General features: G+C 28.9%; 1 protein-coding gene across 13 annotated transcripts in view; it reads left to right on the plus strand.

Moving 5' to 3' along the window:
• The window catches only part of LOC117171515 (CUGBP Elav-like family member 2), a 979,205-nt gene that overhangs the window by 852,185 nt on the left and 109,161 nt on the right, over positions 1–17,859 (plus strand). For all 13 annotated transcript variants that reach the window (XM_033358892.1, XM_033358936.1, XM_033358918.1 and 10 more), the window contains one exon: positions 12,929–12,977. In XM_033358892.1, the coding sequence (XP_033214783.1) occupies positions 12,929–12,977 (49 nt within the window). The remainder of the gene's footprint in view (positions 1–12,928; positions 12,978–17,859) is intronic.

Below are 17,859 nucleotides of genomic sequence, written 5' to 3' on the forward strand. Positions count from 1 at the left end.
ATACAATAAATAATTTCTTATTTTTTAAAGGTTTTTAAGTTCTATGAAATGTCTGCGAAACATCTTTTCCGTGAATTCTTGTATTTACTTTATTTCGAAATAACTTTAAAATAGCGCTTAAACGAAAAAAAGCTTTTCGTTCTTTCCGAGAATCAATCCAAATAATATTTCAGACCCACCCATGCATTTACTGCTAGTTAATAAAAATAAATAATGAAATGACGACTCACTAAAATGTTGATAATCTGAGTTTCAATTTCGCGTATGACACCATTCGTTTTTCCTTGCTAACGAACTTCCCTTTTGCCTTTTGCCGTCTCGATGCGGACGCAACAAAAAATAATGGATGTCATTAACGCTTGAAAATAATGGTCGACGGTCCAAACGACAGAATGGATCGTGATCCGAGAAGCCGTGATTCGTAGTAACGATGACTGCACCTTTTTTGATCCATGAGTGTCCCTTTTCGTGTCACTAAGTACATTAATCCACCCCTTCACCGGGTAACGAAAATTCAGCATTTTTCTTTTTAAACTGCCTAAATTTCGTCTCGCCAGAGAATTTTCTATTTTTTTATATCAAGGATCACAGCCTCCACTCACGCCCTTAGCCACTAAACTTGAAAAATCCCTTGATCCTTTTTACATTCTCATCAGAGAAGCTATTAGATTTGTGTAAAATTTGCCCCCCCCCCCCCCCAGTTCTTGTGAAATGTCCACGTTTTGAGACCCTCTGAAACCGAAAAACAGGTATTTACGAATGTGTCTGTCTGTATGTCTGTATGTCTGTCTGTCTGTAAACACGATAACTTTTAAAAAAATTAATCTATTAGATTGCCCTGTGGCACACTTGTTTAGTGTCCTAAACTAAAGGTCAAGTTCGTTAGCCAGCCACTTTGGATAAAAATTCAAAAAGTGGGCACATTTTGAATATTTTTTAGACCACTTTTTTTCAAGATTTAAAAATTCTATGTACGGTTGTACATAGTACTCAAAAACTCCAATAATTTATCCTAATGACTTTTTTCTATAAATAGAAAATTATCATAGTTAGGGCATTTTCAAAATAAAAATAAAAAATAAAATGAACATTTTAAGCCAAACAACGCATGATACGAAAAAAAGTGAAGAGAAGAAAAACGTTGCTTTTCGAAATCCCTGAAAGATCATGATAACAATTTTTTTAATTTGATCGAAAAGTTGAACATTCCAAATTTGATCCTACCAAAAAATTTTGATACCACATTTTTTCAAGATTTAAAAATTCTATGTACGGTTGTTCATAGTACTCGAAAACTCAAACAATTTATCCCTATGACTTTTTTCTATAAATAGAAAATTATCATAGTTAGGGCATTTTCAAAATCAAAAAAAAAATCTAAAATGAACATTTTATGCCAAACAACGCATGATACGAAAAAAAGTCAAGAGAAGAAAAACGTTGATTTTCGAAATCCCTAAAAGATCATGATAACGATTTTTTTAATTTGATCGAAAAGTTGAAAATTCCAAATTTGACCCTACCAAAAATTTTTGATACATTTTTTCAAGATTTAAAAATTCTATGTCAAAAGAAGGAAAACTTTGCTTTTTGAAGGCCCTACAGGATTATGATAACAACTTTTTTAATTTCGACAAAAAGTTGAAAATTCCAAATTTGATTCTACCAAAAAAAAAATAAAAAATCCACAAATTCAATTTTTTGGTTAAATTATGCAAGATACGAAAAAAATGAAAAAGCTCAAATTACACGCACTGGAAAAAACTACAAATTCATAATGAATCACTCTTTGACACAAGTTGTGAAAAAATAAACAAACTAAATGTGTGGAAGACGGTACTCGGTACAGTAAAATGTGTAATAAAAAAAATGGTTTGCCTAAATAAGATCTAAAATTTGGATTTTCACATTTCTTTCGTAGGACACGCGCTTTTTACATTCACACTATGATGAGAAGATATTGGTTTTGTATGAAAAATGACTTTCGCGGATTCCATCAAATATCGACGTTTTGAGATTTCCTCAGAAGGAACAAAAAGTTTTCAGGTTGGTATCTGTCTGTCGTTGTCGTATGTATACTGGATGTCTTTGGACCGACTAATTGAATCGGATTGGGCTTTATCACACAGGTTTAGGGGCCAAAGATTTTAAAATTCCACGTACGGCTATTTATAGCACACGAAAATGTCAACAATTTATCTTGATGGATTTTTTTGATAACAAGAAAATAATCACAGTTATAGCTTTTTCATAATACAAAATTAAAATTAAAATTCTAAACCAATCAACGCACGATATAAAAAAAGGTAAGAAAAGGAAAACGTTACTTTTTGAAAAACTTACAAGGTCATCATAACAGGTGTTATAATTTTAAAAAATCGAAAATTCATCTTTTGATAAAACAAAAATACTGAATTATTGCATTCTCATCATAATAAGAAGGTATTGTTTTATGGGAAAACTGACTATCGCGAATTTCTTGAAATTTTCACTTTTCGAGAATCCCTAATTCCCAAAGAAACCGGTATTACGATGACGTCTGCCTATCGGCCTTGTCATTATCGTCGTTGTCGTTGTAGTCTGTAAACACACTAACATTTGAAGTAATTATTTTATTGAATTTCCCTTTGACACACTTTATAAGGCTATGAAAAGAAAGGACGATTTCGTTAGCCAGCTATTTGAAATAAAAATGTAATAATTTGGAGCATTTTCAAGATTTTTAGGACCACTTTTTTAAGATTTGAAATTTTCATATAGTGCTGTTTATAGTGCACAAGAATATGAACAATTTGATGACGTTTTTTGATAACAACAAAATTACCAGAATTATAGCGTTTCCAAACTTTAAAAAAATAATGATAACGAAAATGACTATTCTATGTCAATCAGCGCAGCACATGAGAAAAATTCAACAAAAGAAAAATATTAGTTTTTAAAGGCCTACACGATTATCGTAACAACTTTTTGAATTTTGTTCAAAAATCGAAAATTCAAATTTTTGTCGCACAAAAATGATGTATTATTATATTCTCATCATAATGAGAAGGCATTAGTTTTATGTGAAAACTTTGTATCGCTTAATAATCTGAATAAATGTATTATAAGTTTGATACAGAAATGTTAAACATAATATAGAAAAGTTAACATTGTGGACAAAATCGAGTGCGAAACACGAGATACCTGATGAGAATGTGTTCGTTAAAGCCGAAGAAGTTTTAACAAAGGAGAATTCACAATCACCAAATTACAGTTGTCGATGTTTGTTTCGCTAACCTTAATAGGTCTGTGCACAAATGTGGGGCAAATACAAAGACCGAGCGCAAAGGGTGAGACAAATGCAGAATCGAGCGCGAAGCGCGAGACAAATACACCTTCGAGCGCGAAGCGCGAGAACCAACAGTCGCACGCCCTAGGCGCGCTCAAACTTGCGAGTGATGATTTTTCTTTGAAATAAAATTAAAGCAAGTACTAATAATAAAGTAAATTTGAAACCCTAGCAGTAAGGGACATCGTTGCCTCTCACTTTTTACCCTTAAACTTTTTAACCAAGTAGTTGATATTTCAACCAAAAAAGATTTTTATTTTATATAAAAAAAAAATGTTGAATTTTTCAGCCAAAAAGACGAATTTTCTATAACGCTGTTAAGTTTTTAACCACAAAGATTATTTGAAAGTATAGAAATTTAAAATAAAAAACTATCCATTTTCGGAATAATTTTCAACTAAACAATTGAGTTTACCACAAGAAGAATTTTGAAGCATCTCTTGAACTGACTCAAATTATTCCTAAAATTGTGAAAAATCTTACAAAATAAAAAAAGTTCCTTAAATCTTCCAGATTTTTTTGACATTTTTAAAAATCTTTTGATATTTTCTCCAAAAATTAGTTTTTCAAAATAAACAATTATTCATGATTTTCCCATGAATCTTAAGAATATTCTTGTTTTCTTAAAAACTTTGAAAACTTTGAAAAGCTTCGAATTTTTTTGCGAAATCTTTAAAAGCTAACATTTTGGTTTAAACTTTAAAAAATATTTCGCAATTTTAAATTATTTTTTTATTTTTTCAAAACTTTAAATATCTTTTAAAATCATTCGAATTCTTCATAAAATTTTTGAAAATTCTGCATAAGTTTCTGAACCTTCTATGTTTTTTTTAATGATGCGAATTTTTCATAATTTTATTTTTAATTCTATACAATTGAAAAATTTCTTTAAAATCGTTTGCATTTTTATAAATGCCTCTTAAACATATATGATTTTTTTTTAAAACTTTTTTCATCTCACGAAATTGACTAATTTTACTTTAAAATCTTCTACATTCTTTTTAGAAATATTTAAAAAATCTATATTTTGTTTGAAATATTCTGACATCTTAAGATTTAAATTATTTTCGAATCTTTTCAAAACTTCTAAATCTTCCAAATAACTTTTGAAATAAGTCAGTTTTCCTAAAAAAAAGGTAAATTCTCTAAAATTAGACTAATTGTCTTTAAATGTACTTTAAAAGATTGAAAAAGTTTACAAATTTTAGTTTACTAGCAAAATGTCAAGAACAGAATTATTTTCCAGTGTTGAGGAATCATCTACAATTTTCAAAATATTCTAGAAAATTTTCCCCTTGGTTGCCAGAAACAGGTGGTTTTAGTTATTCTTATTTTACTTTAGAAAATTAAAAAATTAAAAGAACCGACTTTTTCAAATGAGTGGAAAAGATCTACCTTTTGTAAAGCAAAAGTAGTACATTTTTACAATTTGTCATTTAACAGCAGTTTTGATTATAGTGGTCGACTAAATTGAAGGGAGGTACGAAAAAGGTAAATTGCGTTCCATTTCACACTTACTTTTTCAATTTATCGCGACTAATTACAACGGAATGACTTTTGCAGCTCTAAGTTGACACGATCGAAACATCGCACAGACTGGATAATATTGTTTTTATTTAAAAAAATTATATACTATTATTAATTTAATCATTCTCTGTTACTTTCTTTCGGTGGAGTAATCATAGACGTTCTATTACGCAAAAGACCTTTTTGCTAGAAGGTAAGGCTCCCCCATATTTTCTAAGGTTCCCTGAAAACGAAATTGCATTTTCTCAAACTCATCAATATTACGTGCCCCTACGCCTTTGAAATTGGCCTGACCCATATCCTCGTTTAAAAAAGTTCATTATGTCCACATTGAGGGTCTTCCTTCTCACCCCCTCTTCCCTTATCTTTCTCCTTATTTTACTCATCATCACCCTCCTCTCCATCCTGATGATCATCCTCCTTCTCCTTATCATTCTGCACCTCCTCATTATCATCAGCATCATCGTCCTCGTCATACTCCTCCTCATAATAATTATTATCCTCCTCCTCATCATCATCCTCCTCCTCATCATCATCATCCTCCTCCTCATCATCATCATCCTCATCCTCCTCCTCCATCTCCTTGTAACTATGGGGTGAACTCTATTCCTTGAACATTTCTTAAGTATTGACTGAAATTAAGTTTCCAAAAAGTTAACAATAGGAACTTCTTTTTAGTATTCTTTTTGAGGCGGAGCTTTTTCTATTTAGAATCCATTTTAATTTTTTAAAAAAGCGGGCGCACGGCTTAATGTTGGCCGATTAAAAAAAAAAGAAGGAATTTCTCTCTGCGGGAACTTCACAAAATGACACTCAATCGACTTACTTCTCGTCACCCTCGACATCTCCAGGAACAACGAGTCGTAAATCAAGAACTCCTTTCTTGGATTCTTTGATCTACTTTAATGCAGCCAACTCGAGCGGATTTTCGTACCCGAGTCATTTGATTCTTTTAGAAGAAAATTGAACTGGATTTAAACTTCTAGTTAGTGACGGGAAAATCCTGTAAAATTCCTTTTAAAATCGCAAAAGGTGATTTAAAAGCTGTTAAAATAAAGGATATTTAAATAATCAATTTTTTAAATATAATATTTAAATACTGTACAGAGTGTTTACTCAGTTGAAAATTCGTGTATTTTGTTCAAACTTCATCTTTTATAGTAGAAAATTAATCTTTTTGGATGTAAATTAAACTATTCAATTCAAACATTTTTTGTTTCAAAATTTATTTTTCTAACTAAACATTTAATTATTCTAGTTTTGTTTGTATACTTATCTTTTTTAGTAGAAAAGGGATGTATTTTGTTAAAAATTTGTCTTCTACGGTGGAATATTAATCTTCTTTGATGAAAATTCACCTTTTTGGTTGAAAATTCAATTAACTAGGTATAAAATTCTTTTTTTTTGTGTTTCAAAATGTACCTCTTTGGTTGAAAATTAATTTATTTTGGTTGAGGATTAATCTCTTTTATGGAAAATTATTTTTTGATTAAATTTAACTGCTTTTAATTTAAAGTAAAATACTTTTTGGTTGATATATTAACTATTATATTTTTCGTTCAGAATTCATTGCTGTGGTTAAAAATTTAACGATTTTGTCGCAAATTAATTTTTTTAAGTGAAAGTTTAACTAATTAAGTAGAATATTTTGATATTTAAGTTTAAAATTAATCTATCGTTGAAAATTAATTCTTTCAACTGAAAATTTAACTATTTGATTTGTTGTCGAAATTTTACCTTTTTTATTTAAACATGAATGATTCCATTTTTATGGTATGTAATTTATAATTTTTATGTAATTTTGTTTGGGTTTGAAATGAAGGCTTATTTATTAAGAATTTTTTTAGTTGAAAATTATGCAGTGTTTTAAACGCTTTTTGGATTATGTAGTTCTATTTTGACGATTAAAAATTTAAAGTTATTCAATTTTGAAGATTTAGAATTGAATGGTGGAAAGTAATTGAATTCTATTTAATGAGACGTGACTTAAAACATTTTAAAAAAATTTCTGAGAAATCTAACTTCTGATTTTTTTCTGTTGGTTCAAATTATTAGAGTCCTTGGTCATTCTGAAATTTTCAACTGTGTTACATGTAAATTTGATGAAAGTTTACTTTAACTTATTTGCAAATTGTACAATTATTAATGCATAATTTGTACTGACAAGTAGTCTTGAATAAATATTTGCACGCCAAACTACTTCCACCCTTATAAATCGATAGATCGGATGAATTGAAATCCCCTATGAAAGGAATTCTTTAAAGGAATTTTGCAAAGAGCTTTCGATAATATTTCCGAGCATCAAGAAAAATCCCCTTTCCATTCAGCGCTCGGAAATTTCCTGCACATTATCGAAAATGTATCTCCTTCTTGCGATGAAGATCGAAAGTACCTCAACAGCTTTAAAGTCAGGATCTGAGTTACGAGTAACTGGCAGACCTGTTCGGTTATGTAAGGAGAATTATATAAAAAAAGTCGTGAAAACAAATATTTTAAAATAGAAAAAGTAGGGAAAAAACAGTATTTCGATTAGAAGACTGGCATGGAAGTCTCCTTGAAAAATTTTGGTCTGATTAGTAATTTTTGACTTAATGAGGTTTATACTTGCGGAGAGTTGGGTAGGCTACTCTTTGCGCTACGCTGAAATCTCCGCGCTTCCCCCACTCATCACCCTCCGCCTACTGCCCGCGCTCCGTCAATCGGTGCGCTCCCCCACTCTTATAGTCGCATAGCCTATTAACTTTAAACCCTTCTTATAGAAAACAAACGCTCGATCCGATTAAATTTCTTCAAAAGACATTTTTGCCTTCAAATTGCACGGGGAGTAATATTAGATGAGTTTCAATTATACTTATTCAAAATGTTGGATAATAGAAAGCTCTTTAAAATTTACAAGAGTGGAATATCGTTTGTTTTGTTCTTTTTACAAATTTTAGTTTAACAAACTATATTTTCTAGTTACGAAGACTTTTCAAGTTAATCTCGTTTCCTCTTTAGCTCTTTTCTCGTTTAATGTATGATCTTCTGTAACCCGGAGAAAAACAGATTTGAAGGTTCAAGCTAGACATCTGCTTTTTTGCGAAATGCTGTCTCTGATATCCGGTATCTGAAAAATACTTGGCTATAAAACGCAAAAGCGAAGATACTGGTGGCTCGATCCGGAGCAAAAATCGCGGTGGTTGAGTATTTCGTTGACGTTCGAAGTAAAAAGTGGAAAGTCACGGGGTCATCAGGGGGATGACCCGGTACTTTCAAGGAACAGGCGGAGGGCGTGTTGCCAACTGCAGTTTTGCAGCATTTTTCAAATCGAGCCCCATTTCCCTGAAAAACGAGCACCCGACACTGACACGATCTAGAGAGGGCTACACTGACTGAAAATGGATCGCCATTCACGATTGGACAGCTTTCTAGAAAAAAGGGCCGAATTGGAATTGGATTTTTGAAACAGGAGATTTTTATTTCATTTAAATTGCAAATTACTACTAAATTTTAACAAGCTCTTCAGTTTATTTTTATACTCTGAACTAATTTGGTTCGATTTTTCACGACTTTCCTTTTATTTGCCATTTCTATTTCCCAGGCGGATTTTGTGTGACGGAGAACGAAAAGGAAAGTGTGAACAGAATTGATCCGCTGCTTTCGCCTATTGCGAATCCAACATTATTCCACAGCTACCCCTCGCTACTTCCGTCTATTCGCGTACGTGACCGACGAATCTCCCTTTCCCCCCCTGGACGAATAAAAAAAATCTATGCAGATTTTTTACGCGATCCCTCTATCCACTCTGCGGGAAGGGGGAGGTGGAGTAGGATTTTCCCCCTTTCTACTTTTTCACCATCACGTCGTCGCGCCTCTACGTGTAACGAATCCGTAACAGAGAGATAGGAAGGAGGCAAAGGAGCGTTAAAAAGGAAGAGGCAAATTATAATACCAGTCGCTGTTCCAGGCTTCGACACTTCGTTAAACACATTCATTTTTAGTACTGAAACTTATTTCTGGAAAAAATTATAAGTTATAAACGGTCGTTAAATCTTAAAAATAAATCAAAATTAATATAAAAAATGTTAGCTAGGTAACGGTAACGCTTCCAGTCTAACGCTTCCTCTCTTCTACCTCTCCTTCGCTTCTCCCACTGGCTGACTCTTTTAATAGCTCTTCCGCTCTATCTCTTCTTTGCTTCTTCCACTTCTTTTGCTTTCGCCTGTCTCTCTCTCCCTCTATCCCTGTTCTCCCTCTTTCTAGCTCTCTTTCTCTCCATCCTTCGCTCTGACACTCACACTGAGACTTTGACAGTATTAGCAGTGTATAGCGGCATGTGTTCTTCTTGAAGCTTGTGGTTCGTACACCTACTAACTGTTTTCAGTATAATTACTTATTCATTTCGAACCTACTCCCAATTCGTCTCATTAATTCAGATAATATTTTAACTATTTTTCATGTTAAAAGAGTTCAAGAAAAAAACAATTTCAATTTACATCATATAGAGTTATCACTTCTGTCGGACCTCCCGAAGAAGTCAAAGAAGAGTAGGGGGGAGGCGCAACGTGAAACGTTTTTGCAATTTTTAAATTAAAAATCTATCCTTCAGTATCACCCTATTTTAAATTTATATTTAAGTGAGAGTTGCGCTATCCAAGGTGCAGAACGAAATAGGAATTTCTAAATCTTTCTCTCAACCTCCCTCAAGAAATCGAAAACAATAAATAGTACGAGTTCCATATAAAGCGAAGCTGCAGGGAGGCGATATATCCGGAAATTGAAAGTTTTCCGGCCGAGTGACCAGATTTGTCAGAGGCTTCTCCTTATTCTTCCCCTTTTTCTCTCGCCTGGTTGGAAATCGTCTACACGACTTTCTTTATTTTTCCTAAAGAGTCGGTATCGAAAAAAAGATTACCAAAATAATTTTTAAAAGCGGGTTCTAAACATTTTTTAAGCTTAAGTTACTCAAGGTTAATAAACATAGCTGTTTGTCGGAAGTGAAAAAATTGCGATTGTCGGGAATCGAACCCAGTTCCCTACCTTCATGTTCTCGGCCAATCTTACAATTTTGTCTTTCTTGCTGATTTTTGTCATTTCGTTTCGATTGTTCGGGAAATGGCCAAATTTAATCTTTTATTTCGTATTTTGAAGCTGGAATTGATGAAATTGGTCGTCAGGAGGGATTTTCTTGCATTTTTTGGAGTGTTTGAATTCATTCAATTTAAAAAATGAAATTTGTGTATGGAACGTGTGGAAACGGTGTGTTAATCACGTTGGGGGATTTATGGCGTCAAAGACTTCTGGCTCGTTGCATTTCCGGGTCTACGGCGTAACATGTGTAATTCATTGTCCTCGAGGACAGGTCGTTTAGCGTTAGTGCGTATAATCTCCAATCGATATCATGAACATATCGCCGTTTCTCTCTACTCTCTGATACTGTCCTTGTCCCTCCTGTTCATTATATAATAGCACTTCGATATATCGCTGAAGGTAATGAGCCTCCTCTCACGATAGGGATCTTATGCAAGCTTTGCTCCCGTGGGAGAATACTCCTACAAATGATTATTTGACCTATGTAATTGTTAAAATTTATGGCAAATTTTAGGAAAGTTTAGTATTGCTGCTATATACATTTCACAATGAATAATTTTCAGTGTACAATGTAAAATTTACAATGTAAAATGTGCAACTTACAAGATAACGTTTGAAATGTGTCATTTGCAGTGTACAATTTACAATATAAAATTTACAATGTACAATTAAAATTTTGCAATGCACAATTTGCAGTGTACAATTTACAATGACCATTTACAGTTTACAATTTACAATCTAAAATTTACAATGTAAAAGTGGCAATTTACCATATACAATCTAGAATGTACAATTTACAATTTATAATTTAAATTCGCAGTGTACAATATAAAATTTACAATGTCCATTGTAAAATTAACAATGTGCAATTTGGCATGTACCCTTTACAGTGTTAAATTTACGAGGTAAAATATGCACTGCGTAATGAAAAATTTACAATCTACAATTTGCAATGTACAATTTTCAATGCATAATATACGATTTACCAAGACAATCTAAAATATTGAATAAATAATTATTTCTTAAATTGTAATTGAAGATATCTAATATGCACAATTAAGCCTTTTCTTAATAAGCGATATTAAATTGATTTATCTATTAATCAAGATTACTAATTCTATGCACTGTCTATTTTGTAAATCACAAATTCAAAATTTGTATTTTTTCGTGATAAAATGTATTTCTAAATCTTTCTAGACATTATTGATAAACAGATAATGTATATTCTGAACAATTTTTTAATATTGAGAAACAATTTCAGTACCGGCAACAAAATTTATTAACAAAGTTTTAATAATTCACGTTGTTATTTAAAAAGATTAATTTCAAGTTTTGAAGATTTCAAAATATGTTAGAACAGAATCTGAAAGATTTTAATACAGTTTTTTGTTATTTTGCAGGATTTTAAATATCTTTAAGAAATTTAGAAGCTTCAGAAGTTTTGTGAAGATTTTTAAAGATTTTGAAACAAAAATTCAAATTCTTCTCAAGAGGAAAATTTTGTATGATTTTTTATTTTAAAAAACTGAATTTTAAGAGATCATTCAAATAGTTGTGAAAACTTTTAAAATTATTTTCTACAAGTTTGAAAAAGATTTGAAAAGGTTTCAAGAGAGTAAAAAAATTTATTAAAATTCCTGGGAAAATTGCAACTTTATTTTTTTTATTTTGAAAAGAATTCCGAAGATTTTAAGGCCATTTTTTTAAATTTGCAGAATTGTTTAAAAATTCTAGTATAAAATATTTTTAAATTTCTTCTAAACAAAGTTGTATTTTATCTTGAATATGTTGAAAATGTTCAAGAATTCCTTGGTGACTCAGAATTGACGTAATATAATGTCTCATAAAAAACACATTCCTTCCTTGAAGAGAAGTAAAATCATTTTTAAACAATTTACTCGTATGTTACACGACATGATTTTCATTTGAAGTGTAGAGTCCATTAAAATTAATTTATATTACTGCCTGTGATAAATTATTGAACTGAAAAGGGGACTAATTGTACCGAAATTTCGGTACAAATAGCTGGATTTTTTTGGTATACATAGACACTGCAATTTCAGGGTAACTCAAACGTCCCGAAAAATAAAATTTCCCACCCAGTGAAATTCTCAAATACTAAAAATTCCCGAAATTATAAAATTGCCGAAATATAAAAATCCCGAATTGAAAAACTCCTGATTAATAAGGGACGACTGAAATAAAATTCTTGGCACTGAAAACTTTTCGAATTAGCAAATTTGCGAATAATGAAGTTCCCGAAATTATGAAATTGCCGAATAAAAATCCCGAATTGTAAAATTGCTGAATTATAAAATATCCGAATTATATAATTTCTAAATTATGCAAGTACCGTATGTTTAAACAATTAAAGAAATCTTTTCTTATCAACTATCAATTATTTATCAAAAATACAATAATCAAATATTTTTAGTAAAGGAAACAATTTTTTTTATGTTTTAAATTTTAACAAAATTATTGTTTTAATTTAAAATAACAATAGTTTGAAAAAGGATATTTCTAAATACGAAATTTTGTTTGAAAATGTGTGTACTATTAGAAAAAAAACTACAGAAAATTAATTTTTATGCAATTATTGTTATTTTAAGTTCAAACAATAACTTTAGGAATTTTTCAGTTCGGGTATTTTATATATAATTCGGCAATTCTCTATCGGGAATTTTATTATTCGAGAATTTTTTATTTCAGGAATTTTACAATTTTGGGAATTTTATTTTCGGAGATTTTTCATTTGTCCCCCATTTTCTTAAGTTTAATTATATTTTTTTGCATTTTATATTTGTAATTTATATAAATGTAAATTTTTTTCCCTGTTTCTATTTCGTAGTCTAGAACTTTTCTATTTAGTTATCGCTCGGCAAATAGCCATTATGTGATAATTCCTTTCATAGTTTTCTGTCAGCATTGAGAGCCCATATAATATTCTAGTATTTCTTTTTTTAACAGAAAGCAACAAATATTTGAAGTGAACATTTTTTTCAGATGGTGCATCCAATCCAGATGAAGCCTGCCGACAGCGAAAACAGAAATCGTGAGTATTTTAATTTTTATTTAAATTCCATATTGGAAATATGTGTTTATATTCAAAATTAATTGGAAATAATTAGTCCAATTAAATATACAGTAAACAATATTGGCAAATATATTGTATATAGTATATCTCTATAATAGGATATACTCACCTGGAAAACCTGAAATTGTCAGGATATTTTTATATATTTGAAAAAATCTGGAAGTGTTAGGCAATTTTTCTTAAGGGAGGGAATTTCTTCAAGCATGTGCTTAATTTAAAAAATTTTAATTTAAAATTAAATAACAATAATTTTTATTCGCTAGAGTCGCTTTGAGTTACTGTATTTGACTGTTGAGTGGAAAATTCGTATTAGTTTGTTGGAAATTAATTTTTTGAACGAAAAACCTTATTGTTATTGTTTGGTTAAAAATTCATATTTTTGGTTTAAACTTCATGTATTTTATTGGCAATTAATCTTATATATTTTATTGATAATTAATCTTATTGTTAAAAAGTTAATCTTTTTGTTTAATAATATCAGAATTTGTTCGACATTTTTTGTCTTATGGCAGAAAAATATTTTTTAGTTTGAAAATCGTCTATTTTGGTTTAAGATTCTACTGCTTTTATTTGAAATTAAAATCTTTTTGGCTGGAAATTAAACTACTTTGCTTCGAAGTCAAATTCATTTGTTGAAAATTAATTTTTTCGTTGAAGATTTATCGAATTGAAAATTCATCATTTGCTTAAATATGGAACTATTTTGTTTAAAATTCGTTGTTTTTAGTTCAAGATTAATTTTTCCAAATTAAAATGTAACTAATTCACTTGAATAGTCCATCTGATTTGTTTAAAACTCATTTTCTTGGCGGAGAAAAATTCTTAACTGAAAATTTTACTCTTTAATTTTATGTTGAAAACCTTTTTTTCTAGTAGAAAAAGCATATTTTTTGTTAAGAATCCATCCTTTTTGGTTTAGAATTTAACTATTTAAGTAAGTCTGAAAATCTTTTGTTAAATATTTATTTATTTTAGCGAAGATTCGTCATTTGAATACAAAATTCATCTTTTTCTTTGATAAATTTAACTATTTTGTCGAATTTTTGAATTTTTTTATTAATATTTCTATTTAAAACAAATTATTCAATTTTTCGTGATTATTTTTGTTTTAGCTGAAAATTTCTTTAGTTCATTTGAACTTCATCTTTTTTTTGTTGTTAAAAATTCAACTATTCTAGTTAAAGATTTATCATTATAAACCTTTTTAAATTCCTTTTTGTTTAAATGTCTTTTTTATACAAGATTTATCTTCTTGTTTTAAAATTCAACTATTTCAGATAAAGGTACATCATTTTAATTGATAATATATCACTTTGGTTAAAAATGAATTTTTTAAACTGTTTATTTAACTATTCAATTTTTCGTTTAAAAAATTAACCTTTTTTAATTTTAAATTTAATGTACTTAGTAGAAAATTCATCACTTTGGTTCACAATTGAACTATGTTCTTGAAAATTCCTTTTTTCTAAATTGATTTTTTAACTGATCTTTTTACTATTGTATTTTTGTATGATCTTTTTTGGTTCAAAATGTATCACTATGGTTTAAAATTCAACTATCTGTTGATTTTTTTTTTCAAATTTAATTTTCTTAACTAAAAATTTTACTATTTTATTTTTGGTTAAAAATTGATTTTTTTATTGAAAATAAAATTACTTGGATAAAAATTGAACCACTTTGTTCACCATTTATTGTTTTCGTTGAAATGTCATCTTTTTGGTTGCAAATTCTTTTATTTTTTGTTTACTATTTTTGTTACTAAAAATGTAACTTTTCCATTTTTGGTTTGAAAATTGATCTTTTTTAGTTTCAAATTTGTCCTTTTTGGTAGATATTTCGCCTTTTATGGTTGAATTTGTAATTTTTGGGTTACGAATTTATTTTCTTAGCTTGAAAATTAATGTCCTTTGGTTGAGGATTCAACTATTTTGGTTAAAATATCTGCTATGTCATTGTTCATTGAAAATTCAAAATTTTTTTTAATTGATCAACTTAATGAAAGGTTTAACTACTTTGTTAAAATAATTTTTCTGATGAAGATTAATTATTTTATTTTAAAAAATTGTTTCTTTTTTTTGTTCAAGATTATTTTTTGGCACTAAAAATTTAACTATTCCAGTTGAAGATTGCATCCCTTTGGTTGAAAGTTTAACCACTGTGTTGAAAATTAATTTTTGTTCAGTTGAAAATTAATAACCACTTGGGTAAAAATGTTGTTTGTTCGTTGCAGGATCATCTTTTTAAAAATTGAACTATTTTGTTGAAAATTCGTTTTTTTTGTATTCAGAATTAGGATTTTTAATTAAAAATGTAAAATTTCAATTTTAGTTTGAAAATTGATCTTTTTAATAGAAAATTCGTTCTTTTTTTAATTGAAAATTTTTTTTCAACTGCAAATTTTACTATTCTGTTTGGTTAAAGAATTAATCTTCTTCATCACCTTAGTTGAAAATTTAACTATTTTTTTTTTAAGTTTTTTTATTTGTTGAAAATTAATTTTTTTAACTGAAAATTAAACTTTTTGGTTGAAAATCTATATATTGGTTTGAAGTTCGTCTTTTTTTTAGTAGAAAATGCATTTTTTTCTAAAAAAAATTCAATATTTCCACTTAAAATGTAAGGAATAAAAATTTTTTCTAATTGTCAATTTTCATCATTTTGTGAATATTAAAATCTTCTAATTCGCCACCTAAGTTCATAATCAAGAGCGCCTGAAACTCCGTAGATCAAAGTCCCCTTATTAAGTCACAATTAATGATCTAAATTGAGGGTCGCTTCTCGCATACTCAAAGAAGCCAAATTTGGTTACTGAAAGCTTTGTATTCACCAAAGACGTCATGTCTGAGAAATTTGAGAATTCCTTACAAATACCTCGTATCCACGCTAAACGGTTTTTCCTTTTTTTTTTTCCTTCAACAGGGTGTTTTATAATTGGGTAAACCGGAAATATTGGGAAATACCTCATTTTTTAGATAATACCGCGACTTAACTGGAAATACAAATTCGAGCCGTAAATCACATTTTTAATTTTTGGAAAATAAGATTTTAAGATTATTTTTTTAATTTTATTGGGTTATTTAGAAGTTTTAGAATTTTTTTCAAGTTTCGAAAATAATTGAAATCATGACAGGATTTCAAAACAGGTAAAACAAAATCGAGAACAGAATGTAGATCATTGAATATTTCGAAAAATAATGTAGAAAATTTTAGAGTAATACTTTTTCATTTCACAAAAATAAGAAAAAATTAGGAAAAATGCATGTAATTTTAAGATATATTTCGAAGTTTTAAGAATATTTGAAAATAATTAAAAATTTGAAAATGTTTTTAAAAATCTTAAACAACATGTAGATCTAAATATTTTGTTTGAAACTTCGTTTTTTACTGTTGAAAATTCATTTTGTTGTAAGTGAAAATGAAACTATTTCATATTTTGTTTAAAGAGCATCAAAATTGTGTGAATAATTGAAGTCAGTTTAAAACGTGTTTCAAAATTCTTCTTGTCTCATAAATTTCACTTTTTTGGTTAAAAATGCAATTGCTTGGTTGAAAATTAATTTTTCTTTTTTTAAGGATTCAACTGTTTTGTGAAAAATTCGTTCTTTTTTATTTAATTTAAGCGTAGTTTGTTAAAAATTCGATTTTTATTTTATTATCAATTATTGATATCATTTATTATTAAACTATTTTATATTCCATTTTTGGTTATAAGTGCAATTGTTTGGTGTAGGATTAATCTGAAAATGAAAAATGAATATTTTTTATTTAAAAATTCGCGTATTTTATAAAAATTATTGATTACAAAAAAATAATGTTCTTGTTTAAAAAATTAATATTTTGGATTAAAAACTCAACAGTTTTGCAAGAAATTCATCTTTTGGCTTGAAAAGTAAACATTTTACTCTTTTAAATTTTTTTTTACTTTATCTCTTTTCATCAGGATCGTAGCCAGAAATTTGGTTCGGGGGGGAGGGGGCAGAACGTTGTTATAGTTTATATATTTTTCACATCTATAGGAAAATGTTAGGATTCGCGGAATTTCGGGGGGGCCACGGCCCTGCTTTTCATAGAAATTTAATCTTTGTTTATTAAAAATTCAACTGCAGTTATAAAAATAATCTTTTATGGTTGACAATTTGATTTTTTTATTAAAAATTTGTCTTTTTAAAAAACAATGTAAAATTTGGGAAGATTTTTAAAGATTTAAAACAATATGTGGATTTTCGATGATTCGAATAAATTTTAGAATCGGTTTAGGAATATTAAAAGACTTCAAGAATATAAAATAGTTCTTTTAAGATTCAAGGGAGAATTTATGATGATTTTCTATTTCGATAAATGAATCCAAAAAGAAATTTTAAAAAATTTCGAAAAATAATAGAAAATCTTTTAAAGCAAAATTCTAGGAATAAATTGAGGGTGTTTGAGAAATTTCAAGAAGTTTCTAAAAGATTACAAAATAATTTTTTTTTTAATGTGAAGATTTCAAACGAGCTTAGATTTATGAAGACTTTTAATAAAAAATATAGTAAATAATTATTAATTAACCGCTGGTGCCAGAGGGAATAGAAATTAATTCGAAATGAAGTTTAACAATTAGAGTATCAAAAACAACAATAATTTATTTTTTATTATATTTTGATGTTTACAGCCAGGAAATAACCGGTAATTTAACGAAAATTGGTATACATCCTGTTTAATAAATATTTACTTTCTACCAAACATCAACAATTTGTTTAAATTTACAAAATAACTTTTGTTACGATCACGAATTCTGCTCCTTTTTTTTAAACTACAAATACGTGTCGTAACGAATAGCTCTCGGCGGTCGGGTCATGGG

This window comes from Belonocnema kinseyi, chromosome 1 (assembly GCF_010883055.1).
Source record: "Belonocnema kinseyi isolate 2016_QV_RU_SX_M_011 chromosome 1, B_treatae_v1, whole genome shotgun sequence".
Taxonomy (NCBI): Eukaryota; Metazoa; Arthropoda; class Insecta; order Hymenoptera; family Cynipidae; genus Belonocnema; species Belonocnema kinseyi.